General features: G+C 34.9%; 1 protein-coding gene across 5 annotated transcripts in view; it reads left to right on the forward strand.

Moving 5' to 3' along the window:
• Positions 1–1990: 1990 nt before the first annotated feature.
• neur (E3 ubiquitin-protein ligase neur) overlaps positions 1991–20934 on the forward strand; it is a 57286-nt gene continuing 38342 nt past the window's right edge. For all 5 annotated transcript variants that reach the window (XR_013030933.1, XM_076512406.1, XM_076512408.1 and 2 more), the window contains exon 1: positions 1991–2230. Coding sequence is in view for 4 of the 5 variants with exons in the window: in XM_076512406.1 (XP_076368521.1) it covers positions 2188–2230 (43 nt within the window). In the remaining variant the exon portion in view is untranslated. The remainder of the gene's footprint in view (positions 2231–20934) is intronic.

The raw sequence follows: 20934 nt of genomic DNA on the forward strand, positions 1-20934 counted from the left end.
ATAAAGAGTTAGGTCTTTAATGTATTGGCATGGCCAAGCGCGTAAGGCGTGCGACTCGTAATCTGAGGGTCGCGGGTTTGCATCCTCGTCGCACCAAACATGCTCGCCCTCCCAGCCACGGGGGTGTTACGGTCAATCCCACTATTCGTTGGTAAAAGAGTAGCCCAAGAGTTGGCGGTGGGTGGTGATGACTAGCTGCCTTCCCTCTAGTCTTACACTGCTAAATTAGGGAAGGTTAGCACAGATAGCCCTCGAGTAGCTTTGTAAAATTCAAAAACAAACAAACTTTGTTTTTCTGTGTATTTTGAACCTATTCTATATATGAGATACGACAAAAAGTACTTTCAAAGATTTTGTTTTCCTCATAAACCTATAGAAGGCATCAATTTTATTATACGAGTATAACTAACTAAAGTACTCCTTCCCTAAATGGAAGTTATGTAAATTCATGATTAATGAAAGGTGATATTGGGACATGAAAAGTTGTTTTCCTTATATGTAATTGTAAAAAACGAAGAAACTGCAAAACACAAAATATGACACCGCAATTTACGTGTGTCTCCACAAAATACAAAACTGAAAATTTTCGTTTATATTTTATGAATCCAATGAACACCCATACTAAATTCGGTGAAGATCCATTCATAGGAGGTGTATGTGTATGTGTTTTCTTAGAGCAAAGCCACATCGGACTATCTGCTGAGTCCACCGAGGGGAATCGAACCTCTGATTTTAGCGTTGTAAATCCGTATACTCATTGCTGTACCAGCGGGTGACCCACAGGAAATGAGGTAGTAGTTAAAAGAAAACGCGATAACGCCTAGAAAAATCACAAAACGGAAAATATAAAGATGAAAATTTGCATTTTACCCAGCCTGGACTTAATAAACCTCCATACCAATTTTGATGAAGATTTTAACTACACTCTGTTAAATAGTTACATGGAGATTCAACAGACAACAGATGATATTATTATACTCATACAGATCAAACATATTCACTGAAATTAAGATATATTTATATCAGATATTTCTATAACACTTTATCACAGTGCTTTGTAAATTGATTGTCCATGCAGTGTCTCAGGAGAGACAGTGTTGATTGTTTTCGTATCTGGTGCTCGGACTGTTTAAATGCGAGAAATATTAAATCTTTCGGTTCTATTATCTTTTCATGTGCCAAAATTTTTAAACTACATTGTTTGCTGCCATTTCCTGAACTTGATTTATTTTAACCATTTCTAGTATTTGAGAGGTCCCGATGCCTTTGTTTCTCTGGTGTTGTGTTTGACTGGCTGAGAAATGTTTGGTCCCGTTCCATATGGAATTTTGTTCATTTTTGATAAAAAGATTTCCATCTTTACCCACTTTTGTGCTAATTTTGGCAAATGTTTTACTATTTTGTTCTTTTGCAATAGTATTTGTCAGGAAACTTTTATATATTGTTTATTCAGTAAGTGGGAATTAGAAAAAAATACGATACTTTTCTATAGACCTTCAATTAGCAGAATTATGAGACTGGAAGGCTATAGTGCAAAACTATAGGGCAAAAAATTGGCCAAAATATTTTGGGTTAAATCAAACAAATAATACCCAGGTGTACAACTTCTGAATTCCCTTAGTATGTGTGCAACGGTTCATGTCTATGCTCTCCGTTTTGAAGCTGTGGCGATCACATACACAGAGAGATATGCTCTTTTATTATTATAGATTAATGTTTGGTTTACTGTCTTAGAATACTTACAATTTCTTCCTCTCTTTTTAAGAAAAGTTTGCAACATTTATTTATATAAATTTACCAGTTTAAAAAGTAGTTATTTTGGATTACAAGTTGGACATACTAACAATATGTCACTGTGTGTTGTAGTAATTGTAATGATGATTTTCTTTAATTAAGATTCAAAAACCAATCAAGTCTTGGAAGTTGTATACGTTTTTCAATAAATAAAAATGAAACGGTATTTAACATAAGGCACAGTGGCCTCTAGCGGTAAACACTCTGAGTAGTAGTCGTGGCTCGGAATTTTTGTTGAAAGGTATCGCTGTGCTACAGTTCGTAGTTGTAGTAGTAATAGTATGAAACTTTATGTTTCAATCAATAATTCTAACTTAATAGACAAGTTCTCAAACCTAATATTATGAAAGAGCTTTTAGCGCTAAATAATTTTATTTGATTGTGGAAGACAAGATGGGAGCAACGACAAGCTCTTCCTTGAGCACGAGTCGAATGTGTAAGCATTTCATTTTTAAAATTAATAATTAATTTAATAAGTAAAATGGCATAAGACTTACAAATAATATTTTTTTCTGAAATTTGAAATCACCGTTATTTATGAAATGATTTATAGAAAGTTTGTAAACTTTCAAATTTACATATGATATAAGTCATATCTAACAATGTACAACCTTTTTTAAGAACTCTCAAAGGAAAAGTCAAGCCCCTACAAAATATTTGTGTATGTGCGTGTGTGTGTGTGTAATAAAAAAATCGTGATGAAATTTCTAACTCGTTTTTTTTATTTTTATATTCTTCTTGGTTTGCCCATTGATTATTTCAAATCAGGGATGTGCATATAAAGCGTTTCAGATATTTGTCTCCCACAGGTCACTGTCTAGGAGGCCTTTAGTTCAGAACTAGCATTCGTTTCGTCTCTAGCTGGGATGTTATTTTTACACACATAAACACTAATTTTAGGTCTGTGAGTGTAATAGACAAGTAAAGATTGTGACAAAAACAAAAGAAAAACTCGAATCTCATGCTTATCACAAATAGTATGTTTCAGAAGTTCAGTGCTATGTCATTTCTGACTTTGAGCTTTGAAACCATAATGAATATTTGTTTTATTATGTAACAATAGTCTGTTTTATAAAATAATGAAAAAGTTGTGTGATGAACTCAGTTTAAATTTTGTACAATACACTTATAATAAAGGACAACATATAAAGGGTTTCAGAATTTGATTCTGAAATCTTGGCTGTCTCAGTCTATATACTTCCAAAAAATTGACTTAAGGTTAAGCTCGCAAAGCTAACAATTATATTTCTATTCAGCTAAAATATAGCTCTAAATTTAAGGTCTTTATGACATTCAACATAAATGATTTGCTTTATCCATTATTTCGTGAGCCTTTAAACTGGTGTTCATTGTTTGAATTTAATATTTGTTTATGAAAAAAAAATGTTTCAAGAGTGGATGAGCATTACTAATTGACACTGTTCTAACATTTATAAATTACAAGTTTACTTTTATTATTTTTATATTGTCTTTTACTTTTTATCTGTAAAAGATTTTCCTGTCAGAGCTATGAAAGCATTTTGTAGTGAAAGTTTTTAAATAAAATATAAATAACATTCTTTCTGTCAGGAAGATTTACTCTAGAGTGAGAAATGCTATGAAGGTCAACAGTGCAAGCATTATAATCTTAGACCTATCTTTAATATTTGGATTTTTTGTGTTTAGATGAGGGAAAAGATAAATATACAAGTATCCAAGTTGAACCAAATAATGAGTTCTTAAGAGCATATGAAAAGTTTAGAAATTACACTACAAGTTGTGTGAAAAGTCTGAAACCATGAACACTTCCACAAATTTTATATAGTGTGTTCCAATGTCTTTGTTATTTAAGAAAAGTTTTGATTAACTTGCACATTCCATACTTTGACAACACCATAATAAGTTACATATCTGAAATTAAGAAAAACTCCAAGTCTCCTATGGTTTCAGACTTTTCAGATACCTGGTTATTTTTTTTCTACATGGAATAAAAAGAATTAAAATATTTGAACTTTTTCTGTAGTACAGAACTAGAGGTAACCTCATTTGGGCATTTAATATTTCAAGTTGCTCCTGGTTTGTTGCACTGATGAAAAGATAAAGTTAAGCTATTGAAGTCCACCTCTGGACTATAAACTACTATCAATACTGATGGGCAGATGACAGAACATTCAAAGATTTACTAGACAGTTTCATCCTCTCGCATAGTTGTACGTTAAAATTCATCAGTTGGTCGGGTCCAACTGCAGTCATGTAACGTTAATAATAATTCGAGTCAGTCAAGCTCATTCTATTACCATGTGATAATAAACAGTACTACATAAGAGATGGGTAATTTGTGGAATTTCATAATTGAGTAATTGGTAGGCTTATTAACTGATTAAATAGAACTAGTTTATATTTATTTGACTTGGATAATTTGAATAAACAAAAATATCATTAAATGGAAACAAACACTAATTTTGATTAGTTGGTCATGACACTGACCAATTCATCTGAACAATCTTATATTAATTAATAATAGAAGAGATAATAATATCAATATTTCTATTACATGGATAGTTAGTATAGTAGGAAACAATGATTTGTAACACTAATTACATGTTATAATTTCTAATTTAGATTGTTTTTTTACAACTCTTAGGTAATCGGTTATTTTGATTGAGTCTTGTTAACACCAGTTCTAGTCTTACCCAAGACTGTTAACAGGTTTTTAGTAACAGTAAATTAACAGGCACCCTCAGCTTTGAGTTGGAAGAGCATTCTTGAGGCAGGTAGGTGAACAATGACAGTAGAAATACTACCAGGGTTAAATGAGTACCTTTTTAAGGTATCTTAACTAATGGCATCAGCTTCTTTCCCAAAATTTCTAGGGTATAATCTTGAGATTTGAAACTAAGGGAGAGATTATCTTAATAGCAAAGTCTACTGCTAATATATCTAGCCAGTGTATCAATGTAAGGAGAATACCCTTAAGTGAGAGACCAACATTGAAGAAGATAGTATTCATTCAATGGGTTTCTAGGAGATAGGGTTAATACTGAACTCCAATCCTTGAGGAAACCACCCAAGTCGTCTGGTGAAAACAACAATAAAGGAAAGATGACAATGATCAGTGTTGTTTTTACAATATAGATCTTGAGAACCTGTCAGTTGCAATCATTGTTAGAAGGACTGGAAGACTTCTGCTGTGGTATTACAGGACAGGCAGGAACTAAAATTATGACTGAAGGTACCCTTGAACTGGTTGTACTACAAGGAAAGGCAGAAAAGGAAAAAGATGCAAAAAAGAAGAGGCTTATTTATACATGGAAAATTCACAGATTAAATGAAAGAAGTCATGAAGTAGGAGTTATTGCAGAGGACATTCAACAGCAAAAGGAAATAAAATGATATGATTAAAGTATATGCACTAATAAAAACAATGGTTGGTAAGCAGTAGGAGAATCTTATAAAGATGTACAAAAGACAGTAGTGGAAAACAATGGCAAATGTATGGTAATGATGGGAGATTTCCATATAAAAAATTGGGGTGGAGCAGAAAAGAGAATGAATTACCTTGAATCTTCAACGAGACATGAAATGGCAGAGAAAATGATTCATTGAATTTCCTTTGTATTAACTTAGCATAAAAAAACAAAAACTACAAAAACAAAATCTGCATAAACAGTCTGAAGGATAAAAATTGAAGATCAACAGATGACAGGATAGAGATCTTACCCATGTGTGTCACCTTTAATCAGCTATTGTACAGCTTAATAAAGCAAAAAATCATAAAGATGTGAGATTGGAAAATGAAGAAATACCAGACATTTCAACACCGAAATAGAAAGTACTCTAAAGCAAATGAATAACAAGGAAGGCCTCAAGATTGGATGAAACTGCAAGTAACATATTGAGACAAGGAATATAAAAAATGATTGCCAGGCTCACAACCCAAAGAATATTGCAGGAATAGTGGATACCATTCATGTGGAAAGAAACAACAGTGACGATCTTGTGTTAAAAAGGAGACAAGAAAGTTGTAAAAACCTACATGTCCATATGCTAACAACCACACATTTACAAACTTTTAACAATAGTTCTACTGGCTAAACTTGTGAATAATTTGGATTCAAACAATTTTGCCATGTCCACTTAAAATGAGTGGAATTAGGTTAATTTTGTTAAAAAGTCACTAATTTTTTAGTCATACACTTGTTTCATTCTAGGGCTTCTTATTTGGGTTTTTGATAGCTGACTTCAGCATTCAGTAAAATGACTAGAAATATTTTTGGTGGTTGATTGAGTTAGAGTAGTTGAAGCATCATCACAATGTTAGATTCATCCTGTTCCCACTTCAGTTAAAATCACATTCACGAACATGAACTGATCTGCCCACTTGATACATTCTGGCCCCTCGCTAGTATGGCGGTATGTCTCTGGATTTACAACGCTAAAATCAGGGGTTTGATTCCCCTCGGTGGGCTGAGCAGATGGCCCGATGTGGCTTTGCTATAAGAAAAAAAACAAAACACATGATACATTCTGTATTCTAATTACGACAAGCAAACTACCATTTTGAGGATAAGCTATAAAAGAACAGTTTTGAAAGTCAGTAATGATTGTTTTGAGTATGTTTCAAAGGTCAGTGCTGATTGTTTTGGGTTCATTTTGAAAGCCAGTTACCCTTGTTTCAAATGGCCCAGCATGGCCAGGTGAGTTAAGGCATTCGACTCGTAATCTGAGGGTCGAAGGATCGAATCCCCATTGCACCAAATATGCTTACCCTTTCAGCCATGGGAGCATTATAATGTGACAGTCAATCTCACTATTCATTGGTGAAAGAGTAGCCCAAGAGTTGGTGGTTGGTGGTGATGAATAGATGCCTTCTCTCTAGTCTTACACTGCTAAATTAGGGATGGCTAGCACAGATAGCCCTCATGTAGCTTTGTGCAAAATTCAAAACAAACAAACAAACAGCAGTGATGCTTATTTTTCTCATGAGACAAGTCAACAACAGATTCAAACCAATCTAGAAAATAAAGTGGAATAAGAAAAGGTATTCTACAACTGATAGTATATAAGCCAGGAGCCAACTAATTGATAAAGTAAATGAATATCAAATAAATGTACGATTGTGACCTTGTTGGAGACAAAGACCTTACTGTTGTATTAAAGTTAATATCCATCACAGAATGATTGGCTCAGATCTTGGACAGTACATATCCAGTTAGAAAATGGTTGATATACCGAGACAATACTTTTAAAATAGAGACAACACAGGAGAAGATGTAGATCTTAGAGATAATGCAAAATCAGACTGGAGTATTTTTAAGAAGTGTGTGTGTGTATATATATATTCAAGAACCAGCTTATAATGATCTGAGAAAAGCTCAGTTTGGTGGAGTTTGCTGAACGTTAACCAATGGAAATACCAGTTTTAGTTACATTTAAATTACTAGATAAACATTCTTTTTCCTTGTGAAGACAATGAGAAACAAGGATGTAAGAAAATATAAAAACATGTCTTGAAAAATATATTGTAATCACTAATAGTTAATAATGGAAAAATCATAATCAAATGCTCTTTCATTTGACTCAAACTATGAATCTCCAATTATTCTGTTTAATTATCATGCCACTGTTAAGAAGTGTGAAGTTGTCCTTAAGTTACAAAAGTTTAGAAAGGAGTTAAATTTTATGAAAATAGCTTTGGTGATTTTTTAAAAGACAAAAACTTAATTGTAATTATCAATAAAACCTTTAGCTAATTTCATAAATTATAATTATATTGAAAAGAGACTATAGTTTGTTCTGTTAATGTGAAGAAAATTTTACTAGAAATTTTTATGAATGATTAAAAAGCAATTATTCAATGATGCTTGAATCTCCATTTAGTGTGTTTATGTTTCTGATGGTAATAGAAAAATACTGAGAAAGTAAGAATATTCGTATTGTGTTCTTTATATCTGTACAGATTTTTTTTTTTCAGAATGTGAATTTAAATTAAGAGTTGTTTTTTTTTACTCTTTATGGAGATTAAAACTTGGATTTAGGAAAACAAGTGCTCACTTAATAACTTAATGCATACTTCAAGCAGTTTGCGTTTCAAGATGTAGTGGGAAAGAAAGTCAACAGAGAAAAGAGAAAGAGGGTTCCCTCCTTGGTTTATAAGTTTAGAAAAAAGTGACATCAGAAGCCTTTGGAATTTTAATCATTATGCCAAAAAGAAGTCATAAATGTATTAAGTAACAGTTTAAGTACGTGAATGTATTTGTATATCCCATATGTGGAACATTAGAACAGTCTCTCTAAAGAGCATTCAGGTGCTGAAACCAAGATGATAAAATTTCATGTAAAGTGTGCTTTTTCCAGAATATACACTTTTAATAAAGGGTATTCTTAATCATTATGGGGCCCCATCTACAGAATTCTGCCTGGGGCTCCAGAATGATAAGAAAATTGTAGATTAAAAGCCATAGCATTGAGGGCACTGCTAGAAACCAGGTTTCAATACTCATGGTGGACAGAGCACAGACAGCCCATTTTGTAGCTTTGTGCACAATTCTAAAACAAACCATTTGTGGGGCCCCAGGCAATTGCTCAGTTTGCCCATTAGGTAAGACCATCTATACTTTATTGTCCAAACTGATGCTCATGATGCAGTTCCACAAACAGTCTGCCAGTCATACGGGTAATATTAAAATAAATAAAAAGTGAAACTAAAAACAGAGATGGTTTTGATATCTAATTATGAGACTTGGTTGCTTAATGTCTATTATTTGTCAGATTACTCTTGACATTTGTTCTATTAGTAAGCTTGAATATAGCCACAGTATGTTTTTTTTTTTTTAATTATTAGTGTTCAGTTCTTGAAACTACAGCTAAGATAGTACATGAAAAGCCATACTCTTTTCATTATTGTACTATAGAAAAATGTTTTTAATTTACCTTGTTTTTCCACCTGTCTGCTCTGATTCATCATGTTGGTGCTCTTGTTTTAACAGAAGTTTATGCTTTCAATTCACAAACTATGAAACTGTATCACAGGGATCTTGATAAAGTGCCATAAGGCACTTTCTAGTTTCATATCCCTTGATCATGTTTGTTTTAAAAAGTGTTATTAACTGTTTACCTTCTGTGATGAACCAGTCTCTTGCTGCTCAACCTCAATAATGACCCTAAAACATTATATAATTGTAGCTTGACCATGTGATCTTATTCCTTTGGTTTGTACGTGAAACATTATCGCTATCAAATTAATTTTTTCTTGTAAAAATTCAAAACAATTCTTTCAGTATCATAAAATGAGAAACCATGTAGAAAATACTTTTTAGTACAAAATAATCAACCCTAAGAGCTTTGAGCTCATATAGCTCTAATTTCTCTTCTTTTCTCTATTTTACCCAACCATGGACCACCTGATTTGACTTAAATGATGATCAGGGAAACCATACTCAGATTGAACATCTTGTTTCTGACACAATATGGAGGTGTGACATTTTTGATATGACATTTCATATCAGTTGCATTGCCATTTATCCATTTTTATTCAGAACTTTCTCCAGGACATGAGTTCAAATCTTTCCCATTCTTTTACATGGAAACTTGGAATCCCTCAGGTCTGTCTTGAATGTCATACTTTTCAATATCAAGATTAATGCTGTCACTACACAACTTCCACCCACTGTTGCAAATGGGCTCTGTTGATGACTTCCACATCACGTACCCATCATTGAATACAAGTTTATTGAGCAGCAGCTTGTGACTGCCCTCAATCATCCATTGAAGTGGACCACAACAAACAGTTTTAACCTTTTCTTTTTCCAAAATCATTTATGTTCATTTTTGCCACCAACAAGACATACACTGCTATCTCAAACATCATCTCAATGATATTGTTCTTTAAGCGGTTCCTCAGGCAAAGTTCTTGAAACATATCTTTGACCGTAGGCTTGCTTTCATTCTTTACATAAAACAGTTATATGTCAAATATAATAGGGCAGCGAACCTTTTCTGTGTCCTATCTTCTATGTCTTGGGGAATAGATTCATTTTCTGTTTTCATTTAATCCAAACTGGACTTATAGGTCTTTTTGGCCTTGAAGATACCAGGCCCATTTATCATCTGGTGCTCTCAACACTTCTCCAGTCTAGAGTTTGTACACTGAGTCCCACAAACCTCTGCTGTTTACAACTTTCTGTGAAGTATGCTTTTAAACTTCAATCCTCACCAAAACACCTCACCTGTGGTTGTATTTGCTTTTCTCTTTTGGGACAGACAGTCTGTCATTCTTCCTTTGTATCTAGCTGCATCTGGTTGAATAGGATCTGTTATTAGATGGCATTGTTGTTACCACTGGTCAGCTCATCCTACCATGGCTCATTAACATTCCTACTTGTGACCTTTTTTAGTCATCTAAGGAAGGCCCCCCTCCATGTGAATTCCTGTACGTGGTGAGGAGACCTCCCAGAGCAGGTTCTTTTATTTCAGTTTACCTCCTCTGGGATCTAAACATCCACCCACATGTTTGCTGTGCGTGGCAATCTGTGAACATATTTTGAATCATATTCCATTCCCAAATATATGGATGGTTCAAAATCAGGTGACCCTGTGGGCTCTGCCATGGTTTGTTGTGGTTCACTGGTTGTACACAGAATCCCCTTTACAGTTTCTATATTCACTGCCAAACTGTATGCCATTTCTCTTGCCCTGGATCACATAGAAGCTAAGCAGTACTTGAAATGTACTATTTATACTGACTTGCTTAGTTTTCTATTGACCCTGAAATCATATTAGTTCTCACTCTGTTCTTGCTGATATTCAAAACCAACTGGCCCATTTCTCTTTAACATCTACTTCTCTCCAATTCTTCAGGATACCCTCTGTGTGGATTCCTGTACATGGTGAGGGGACCTCCAAAGTAAGGTTCTGTTCTTTCAGTTTACCTCCTCTTGGATCTAAACATCCACCCACGTGTTTGCCATGTGTGGCAACCCATGAAAGGGAGGAAATGATCCCGGTGGTTGAGGGGTCCAACCCTGACACACACTACTTTCACCTTGAATTTCTGTAGACAGGCAGTCTTGGGGTGTCCACCTGAAGCGTTTATCCACTCATAAAGATGGAATTATGATGCCGACCAATGTTTTTATTCTCACATTTGCATCACCACATCCACCTTTCACCATCAAGGCAGGTTATCTTAATTGCAGAGTACAGCCATACATTCCAAACCCTCTCCAATGTTTCCAGCATAAGCAGTTCTGTCACTCAAAGTCATCATATCATGGTTCCTTGACGTGTGCTCGTTGTGGTGGCAAGGACCATGATGCCTATGAGTGTGAAATGGACTCTCATTGCATCAGTTACAATGGCTCTTATCCATCCTATTTTCATTCTTGCCTTAAATGGTTGAAAGAAAAGAGGTGCAGCATTTGAAAACAATTCTTAACATCACTTATCCTGAGGTTCGAAAATCGCTGTCCACCACCTCATCTCAGGTGTATGCTGCTGCACTTTGTTACACAACTACAGTGGGAGTGCAGACAAATTTCTTTGTGCCTCCAAAAGAATTGTTCTCCAAGCAAATGGAAAGTCTTTTAACCTCCATGGTTAAAAAAGTTGATGATTCAACTTCAACACTCGTCTCTGTCCCTTACATACATTCCAACAAACCCCAAAGTCTACATTCTTTGGTTCAAGGTACAGGCATTTTCTTGGATATATCTTCTTCCACCCCAAGATGCAAAACAATCATTCACATTCTCAGTCACTAGAATCCCATTTCAACAGCAAAGTCCTACCCAATCGACCCAGGACAGGATCCATGGAGGTCTATAGACCTTCCTTGAATAAGGACAGTAAGGCAAAAAAGACATGGTCTAATATAGAAGGGTTCTCCACCCAATTCATCTACACATGAATAAAAATGACCACCCTGATACAATGGAACTGTTGAGGTTTATGTTCGAATCTGGATGGCATAAAAACACTGATTGCTTCCTACCATCCTGTATGTCTTTCCTTACAGGAAGCATTTTTGAAACCTGCCGATACAGTTACCTTTTGGCAGTTTTCTTTGTACAGAAATGACAGGCTGTGTGATGGACGAGCACATGGAGGGGTTGCACTGTTGATTTGTCAACATGTGCCCACCTTGTCTTTGAGGAGTGCGTCTTTGCCACTCGACACACCCTTGGAGGCCATACACATCCGTGTTTCCTTGGGTCATACCATCACTGTTTGTTCTCTCTACCTGTTGCCTGGAGGAACATAAGATCAATCAGACCTTGATGCTCTTGTTGAACAGTTGCCGTCTCCCTTTCTAATCCTGGGGGACTTTAATGGACGTCATCCACTCTGGGGAAGTGCTGATATTGATAGGAGGGGTTGCTCTGTAGAGCATATGCTCTTTGATCACAACCTTTCTCTTTTTGATACTGGTTCTTCTACTTATTTCCATGCATCTAGTGAGTCCTGTACTGTGATTGATCTCCCAATTTGCTCCCGCTCATTATTCTCCCATTTTTCATGGAGGATTGGCAATAATCCACGAGGCAGTAATCATTTTCCTATAATCTTGAGAAAGACTAGCCATGGTCGATGCCACCCTTCCTGCATGCCCTGGTGGAAGTGGGATCAGGCAAACTGTCCCTCTTTCACTGCTCTTGCAGAACTTGATCATGTCATTGTCTGTAAGCCATCAATAGATGACTGTATGGTAGCAGTAACTGACTGTATTATACAAGCAGCTGCTCAAAGTATTCCTAAAATCTTGACATGTTTTCCACTATATCCTCATTCATGGTGGAATCCTGCTTACCACATGGCATGGAAGACTCAAAACAGGCCTGGGATACTTTCCGTAGATATCCCACACTTTCAAACCTCATCACTTTCCAACGGGCCTGTGCACGTGCTAAGTGGGTAAGACGTCAAAGTCAGAAGGAATCTTGGATTAAGTTCACAACTGGCATATCTTCTATCATCAGTTCCAAAGTCATATGGGATAAGATTTGAAAGGTCAGTGGGCAGTACAATTCTGTCCCCCTCTCGGTCTTTCTCTCTGATAGCCAAGGAGTAATTGATATTTGGAGCATCGCCAATACTCTGGGTAAAAGCTTTTGCCAGGTATCTGGCACTTCTGCTTTTTCCTCGATCCTTCTTAGCCATCAAGAGTCGGGCAGAGCGATCACCTTTTTCCTTTCAAGCTGATTGTCCCTATGACTATAATCATCCCTTTACACTGGTGGAAATGAAACTGGTCCTTCATCAGTCTGGTAGTATATCGGGTGGACCAGATGATATACACTATGACATGCTGTGCTATCTCTCTCCTGCTTCTCTTGATATTCTTCTAATTACTTTTAATTGGATCTGGCAGGAGAATGTTTTTCCTAATGCCTGGTACCAGGCTATTATCTTATCTTTCTTCAAGTGTGAGAAAAAGATCCCAAGATTCCTTCAAATTACCATCCAATTGCTTTGAAGAGTTGTCTCTGTAAGACCTCAAAGAGAATGGTTAATGCTCGTCTTGTTTGGTTTCTCGAATCAAATAACCTCCTCTCACCCACCCAGTGGGGATTCTAACAACAGCACTTCACCTTGGACCACCTGATCCGACTTGAAACGTCAATCAGAGAAGCCTTTCTCAAACGACAACATCTTGTATGAATATTCTTTGACATTGAGAAGGCTTATGACACAACATGGAGGTATGGAATTTTGCAAGACCTCCATATATATGAGTTACATGGCCATTTGCCCATTTTTATTAAAAATTTTTAATGAACAGGAGATTTCAAGTTCATGTGGGTTCAACACTTTCCCGTTCTTTTTTCAGGAAGTTGGAGTCCCTCAGGGCTGTGTTCTGAGTGTCACACTTTTCAGTATAAAGATTAATGCCATAACTGAACAACTCCCTTTCACTGTTGCAAACGGGCTCGATGTTGACGATTTTCACATCTCATGTCAGACATCTCGTCGAACATGAGGTGTATTGAGCGGCAGCTACAAACTGCCCTCAATCTTGTACTGAAGTGGACCATGGCAGACGGCTTTCATTTCTCTCTCTCTAAAACTGTTTGCATGCACTTTTGCCACCAACTGGGTATTCACCCTAATCCTGAACTACGTATCAGTGAAGTTGTGCTGCCTGTGGTCTCTGAGACTAAGTTTTTGGGGCTTATCTTTGACCGAGCTGACCTTTATACCACACATTAAGTAGCTATGGGTCAAATGTACAAGAGCACTGAAATCCTCCATGTCCTCGCAACCACCACTTGTGGAGGGGATTGATGTTCTCTGCTAAAGATATATCATGCTCTTATTTGATCGAAACTCGACTATGGATCACTGGTCTATGGCTCTGCCAGATCCTCGGCCTTAAAGATGCTGGACCCCATTCATCATCAAGGACTTTGGCTCTGCACTGGGGCTTTCTGCACTTCCCCAGTTCAGAGCTTATACATAGTCTCATAAATCTTCTTTGCACCTTCACCATTTGCAACTGTCTTTACTATATGCTTTGAAACTTTGTTTCTTATGAAAGCATCCCATCTGGGTTGTGTTTTCCTTCCTCAGTGGGCCATACTTTTTCAGAACAGATGATCTGCCATTGCTCCTTTTGGCCTTCATGTCCAGGCCCAATTGGACGAATTGGGTCTGTCCTTGGATAACATTGCAGTATCCACTGGTCAGCCCATCCCACCATGGCTTATTACAGTCCCCAAATGTGACCTTTCTTTAAGTCATCTGAGAAAAGCAGATACTCCCAATTGGAAGTACCGTCTTTTATTTACTGAACATCTTTCGAACAATTTTTCCATTCCTATTTATATGGATGGTTCAAAATCAGGTGGCTGTGTGGGCTCTGCCATGGTTTGTTGTGGTTTGGGGATTGAATCCCTCTACAGTTCCTTTGTTCACTGCTGAACTTTACACCATTTCACTTCACCTGGATCACATAGAAGCTAAGCAGTACTGAAATTGCACTATTTATACTGACTTGCTTAGTTCTCTACTGGCCCTGGAATCGCTGCACGTTGGTTCACACCCTGCTCTCACCTATATTGAAAATGAACTGGTCCATTTCTCTATAACATCTACTTCTATCCAGTTTTTCTGGATATTGGGCCACGTTGGTATTCACAGGAACAAGCTCACAATGTGAAAACAAGCTTTTTCAGATAAAACCCTGTATTAGACTGGCCATTTTGTTTCTATAAGGATTGGAAAGAAGTCCTAACTAGACTATGCATTGATCACAATTTTTTTTACTTATCATTTTATTTTGTCTGGGACTGATGCAGTCAGGTCACAATAGTTCACATTTTACTGTCATGCCGTGACTATGACTCTCAACGACAGCACTATTTTAGAAATGTTTTGTCCCAAGGTTTACCCCTGACACTGGACATTGTCATTGGCAATGGTGACACTGTCCACCTTACAAATGTTTTTAGTTTTTTAAGGGTTGTGCCTTTTTTAACACTAAGTTTTTAATTCAGAAATTAGACATTGTTTTGTTTTAACATTATTCCTTTATAAAAATTGTATCATTTTACTTCAAATTTTTTTACTGGTTGTTTGACACAGATAGCCTTGTTGCTTTGGACCATAAAACACCAACCAACTGAGGAAGGTGGATACTCCAGACTGGAATGTACCATCTTCTCATTACCGAACATCTTTCAAACCATACTTCTATTTCTGTTTATATGGATGGATTGAAATCAAATGACTATGTGATGATTTGTTGCTTGATGATTTCTCACAGGATCTCCTCTACAGTTTCTGCTGAGTTATATGCTATTTCTGTTGCCCTGGACCATGTAGAAACTGTGAAGTACACTGCCTCTCTTAGCTCTCTACTGGCCTTGAAATTGCTTTACTTTAGTTTTCACCCTCTTCTCATTAATGTTCAAAAATAACTGGCCCATTTTTCTTATCTTCTGTTTCTAACCAGTTTTTTTATACATGTACACTTAGCCTTGTTGGTAGTTGCAGAAATGAGCATGCTGATACCACAACTAAGTCCTTCTGCTCTGGTGCTGTCACAGACATGCCTCTCCCATATATGAACTACAGTTCTGTGTTCAAGACAGGTGACTTGGTGTAAACAAAATGATAACAAGCTTTTCCAGATTAAACCTTCTGTTGCTGTTTAGCCATCTTGTTTTCATAATGATCAGAAGGAGGAAATTGTCCTGGTTAGGTTATACATTGATCTCAGTTTTTAACTCATTGTTTTCTTTTATCTGGTACTGACCCATCATTGTATGGCCTTTGTGTTACTGAAGTTACAGTTGTCCATGTTTTACTACACTGTCATTACATCTGTGAGAGGTGGCATCATATTAGATGTATCTTATCTCTGAAGTTGGGCAGTGTCATCAATGATTGACACTGTCAAACTTAATTGTGTTTTTGAATTTTTACGAACCATTGGCCTTTTTAATTCTATTTGAGTAATTTATCTTACTTTTATACATTGTTTAGTTTTTAACTATTTTTACATTTTAGGGACTTTTACATTTTTACTGGTTATTTGAGGCAGATATTTTTGTGTCTAAAACTGCCATACAGCCTTCAATCTATTATAATAATACTCAGTTTTTGTTTCTCGTACAAGTGTACACTCACCTTATTGTGTAAAAATGCATGTATCAGCATTTCATTTCAGCAGATGTAAATATACATTAGTAGATATTTTGTACAACATCATGCTAAAACTGATCAAATTTCCAAAAAGGTTTAACATTACCTCATAAAATAACAAATTTATTTGTTAATAGTTTTAAGTACAGTGAAGGTTAGCCTTAACTGAAAGCAAAAAACTTGTACAACATATGGTATTCTCTTAAATACAGCCTGTAATTCATAAAAGCTTAATGTTAGGCCTATGACAAATGTACCTACAGATTTTGGTGTATGTGATTAGAATTATTTTGTTTTATTTTAGAAACATCACATTCAGAGAATTACTGTTGCAATAAAGATACTAATTGGGCCTTTACTGGTTTACATTATTATTCTTCATAAACTTATTCTGTGTTCTCAGTGTCATTCAGAGAGAAAAGTAAAGTTTTTAAAGGTGCTTCTGCTGTGGAAATATTTATAAATTTTAACTTGAAGATTTTGTGTATTTTAACAGTTTATAATGTGCAGTAAAATTTTTGGCATAAATATTTACATAAAATTTATGTAATGCATATAAATTCTTTCTATGCTAAAACTAGGTATCTTTCTAAAGTTCTATAATCTTAGTTTTCTTTAGTTTCCCAATTAAATTGTCATCTATAAAATCAGTTCTTTGGTATTTATTGTGAACAGTTGTGATAAGACTAGAATGTAGAATTATATAATCCATTGTTAAATTTGTTACAGAAAATAAAGATTAGAATAACTCTTTTTAAAGTACTGTGAATCTATTTTCAAATCTTATTGATAAAAGAGGTTTGGGATAAGCCTCAGTGTTGGGTATTAAACACAGTGTTGATAAAGCCAGTATATTTTCAATTAAGCTAAAAAAAAAACTAGCAGATAGCTCAACCTAAATTGTTCTGTCTAGGGTTTATACACAGAATCATATGAATCTACTCTTTGTATCCAGCATTTTCAAACTGTCTTTGCCATGTGCTATGTAACTGCAATCACTAGTTTAGCATCCTACTTGCCAGCTTGTCTTCATGCTTTGGTGAGATGTGTTTTTTTACAAACATATAGATAGGCTATTTATACCTTTGGCCTTTCTATCCATGTAAGGCAAAACATAAAATAAGAGAAATCTGACATTTGATTAAACTGGCAATTTTGAAAAGCAGCCCATCACTTCAAAAGTTTAGTTCATAGCTTCAAAGGTTGAAAGTTTCAAGGGAAAAGAAAAGTTTAGGGTAGACTTGCACATTTTGAGGCTAACTGTGTAGTGCTATTTTCTACCTCAGAGGGGCACAATTAGCTGTTGTTACCTGATGATATATCTTTCATTAGATGAATATTTCACAATGTGTGTGGCATAACAGGATTTTTATTCATTTGTTATTGAAACCACAGAGTTCTACAGTATTTTTAAACACTGCTGTTTCTTCTTGTGTTTCATGTAGCTACCAATGAGGATACCTAAACGATGACTTATGGCAAGGTAGTCATAAAAGCTTTTCTATTACTAAGTATCATTAATTGTAATTCTTTTTACATTTTTTAGCAATTCTTGTGGTAGAAGTTATTTAATATGAGGAACAGCCAGTAAATGAAATGTCTGCCCTTTAATTAATAGAAATACATGAAGCGGATTAATAAATAATGAAATAGTACAAGTTATTAAATAAATATATTTCTGATATACTCTAAAATCAGTGGTCTTTGAAATTGTTGGATTCAAAACCATGAATATTGAACTTATGCATTATAAAAGGCAGTAAGTCAGGTAATTTGCAGACCAATAGTATATAATTAAATTAGTATTAGCAAGAAATAAAATTTTTAGACATACTTGAGATGTCTTTGCCAAAAAATTATATTGGTGCTGTTAGTTTTCAATATTCATTTTTTTATAGACTTAACAAAGATAAATATCCCTTTACTCAGACAATTGTAAAGAAGGAAATATTTTGTATCTATTGCACCCTTAAGAGTACATTTTTTTATGCATTCCAAATAGTGTATTGGGAATCGTAAACTCAATGAATGTGCTTTGACAGAAGAAGCTGTTACTACCATCTCCTCTATGATTTGTCTACAAGTAAACACCTCTTTAAGTTAGAAGGTTCTTCCCAGGTTTTACAGATGACTTGAAATCTGTGGGCTCCCAGAGCATTAATAAATGTTCATTCTTTCCATAGGGACTGGTTCAATGTTATCTTTTACAGAGTTTAATACCAATGTGTGGTGTCAATAAACTGAGCATTAAAATATTTTATAATTCTGATGTTTATATTACTTAACTTTTAATTTCAAAAGAAAAAACCTCCATTGTTTCTGTTAGATGATGTATCTGCTCTCTAGATTCAAAATTATAGATGCTATATTTATCTTAATATGATTTTCAGACTGTCCAAGCAATTAGAAACCTAAATTTTACATATTTGTAAGCCTAACTCTAAAATATGAACCTCCTATCTTTTCTATTTGCTGAAGTATTGATAAATTTGTCACAACCACCAGAGAAGCCCCTCCTCTCTTTGTCTTTTTATACTCTTTTGCTAATAGTCCTTACAAAAGTGATTGATATGTTTATAGCCAACAGGAATAACAATATATTCTCTGTAGAAATCTGAGTCATTACTTAGATTTTTCATATTTTGGTTTTGATGATCATAGTACTTTGCTAAACCTTAGATGTTTTTAATTGCCCAGCCCTATAAATTAATTGTATAAAAAGTGATAATAATAATAATAAAAAAAACATTACAATTTGCCAGCTTAATCTAGTTCACACCATAAAGGTCATTGTTCTTGATTATATATATACACAGTATTTCAACCACTAATGTGTCTTTCCCAGCCAACCCAGTGAGCCCTGGTATAGGGAGAAAGGCCTCTTTTGCAATGGATATAGCAGATATTGTGTGGTTGACATATTATTATACATTATTCTCTACTTTCACTTGTAATTTCTCAAAATTACCCTGGAAGTCATATATGAAACATTGAAGGCCTGTCAGAGGAAAAAAAAATTTAGTTGTGTTCACGAAAGGTAAATTACTAAGGATTTCTTACGCGTGAAATACTTTATATTATAAAGCATTCAGAGCTGTCTTTCATCACAGTAATGCTTTATAGCATATTATAAAGCATTAATGTGATGAAAGACAGCTCTGAATAATTTTATGAAAAATCCAGTTTGTTTAGTTAAATTTTAACTATCAGAACAAAATAACTTATTCAGAAGTATTTGTATGAACTTAGTTATTTCATTTAAAAAATTATGTAAAATGATAAGGAAAGAGGCTTCAAACCTGTCCACACTGTTATCATTTCTTGCATCTGTAGTTTTATGTTTATCATTAGAGACTGAGTTTTTTTTACTGTTTTAAATTTTAGTCTGATTTACAGCAAGAAATTGGGTTTCTGATGATAAAATTTGCTACACTTTGTGTATATTCGTCAACAAGTCAGAAAAAGTCTGAATACAAAACATCTCTTGATTGGTTGTAAATTAGAAATGGTTGTTGTTAAAACGTTAAGCATGATGAAAATGTAAAACAGTCGTATAGCAACTTTTTTATTCATTATTTTTATAATAATAATACACGGGTGAAATTCTCAAAAGTAAGGCCCTTCAGTGGTTCAGCAGTATGTCTGCAGACTTGCAACTCTAAAAACCAGGTTTCGATACCGTGGTGGACAGAGCACAGATAGCCCATTATGTAGCTTTGTGCTTAATTCAAAACAACAACTCAAAAGTATCGTAGGGGTACTCATCTAGGGAGGAAGTCCATAAAAATATTTATTACTTTTCAGTTGTATGGCAATTAAGATATTTCCTTCCATCAGGATAAGAAAAAAGTTAAAGCATAAAAGCAACCATAATTGAAGTTTACTTTTTAAATTTAATATGTAAACTGTACACCCAATGAAACATCATTAACTTTACTTTCCATTTCCTCCAGTTTTATTACATTCATATACTTTTGGTTTACCATCGTCTTTTCTCATTCAAAATTAATCTTTAACTCATGCTACCTATTTTGAACTTCATAATTACAGATTTTAACATCTTTTACAAGAAGGAAAAAATATATTTTAGACTCTTTTAATAGCTTAGTGTTTGTTTCTGATAAGAATTGCTGTATATGTCAGCTATGTTCATTTCTTCACCTGTTTTTTTTTCTATCGTTTTCTTGTTAAGGCCAAGTGGTTAGGGGTAACTCGGCTCGCAATCTGCGATACACGGATTCAAACATGCTCGTCTTGTCATTCATGGACACGTTATAATATGACTGTAAATCTCACTTTCCGATTGGCGGTTATTAACTAACTTCCATTTTTGTATCTTTTGTAAATTAGAGACAAATTGCTCAAATAGCCTTCGAGTAGCTTTGCGCAAAATCCTACATACAAACACTCGTAAATATCCATGACGGTTATTTCTCATACTTCGTTTTGACCTAGCTGCATTATGACCTTCATAGTTTACTGCTGTTGTAGACATTTCACGTCGATGACTGAGATTTT

This window comes from Tachypleus tridentatus, chromosome 7, assembly GCF_004210375.1.
Source record: "Tachypleus tridentatus isolate NWPU-2018 chromosome 7, ASM421037v1, whole genome shotgun sequence".
NCBI lineage: Eukaryota > Metazoa > Arthropoda > Merostomata > Xiphosura > Limulidae > Tachypleus > Tachypleus tridentatus.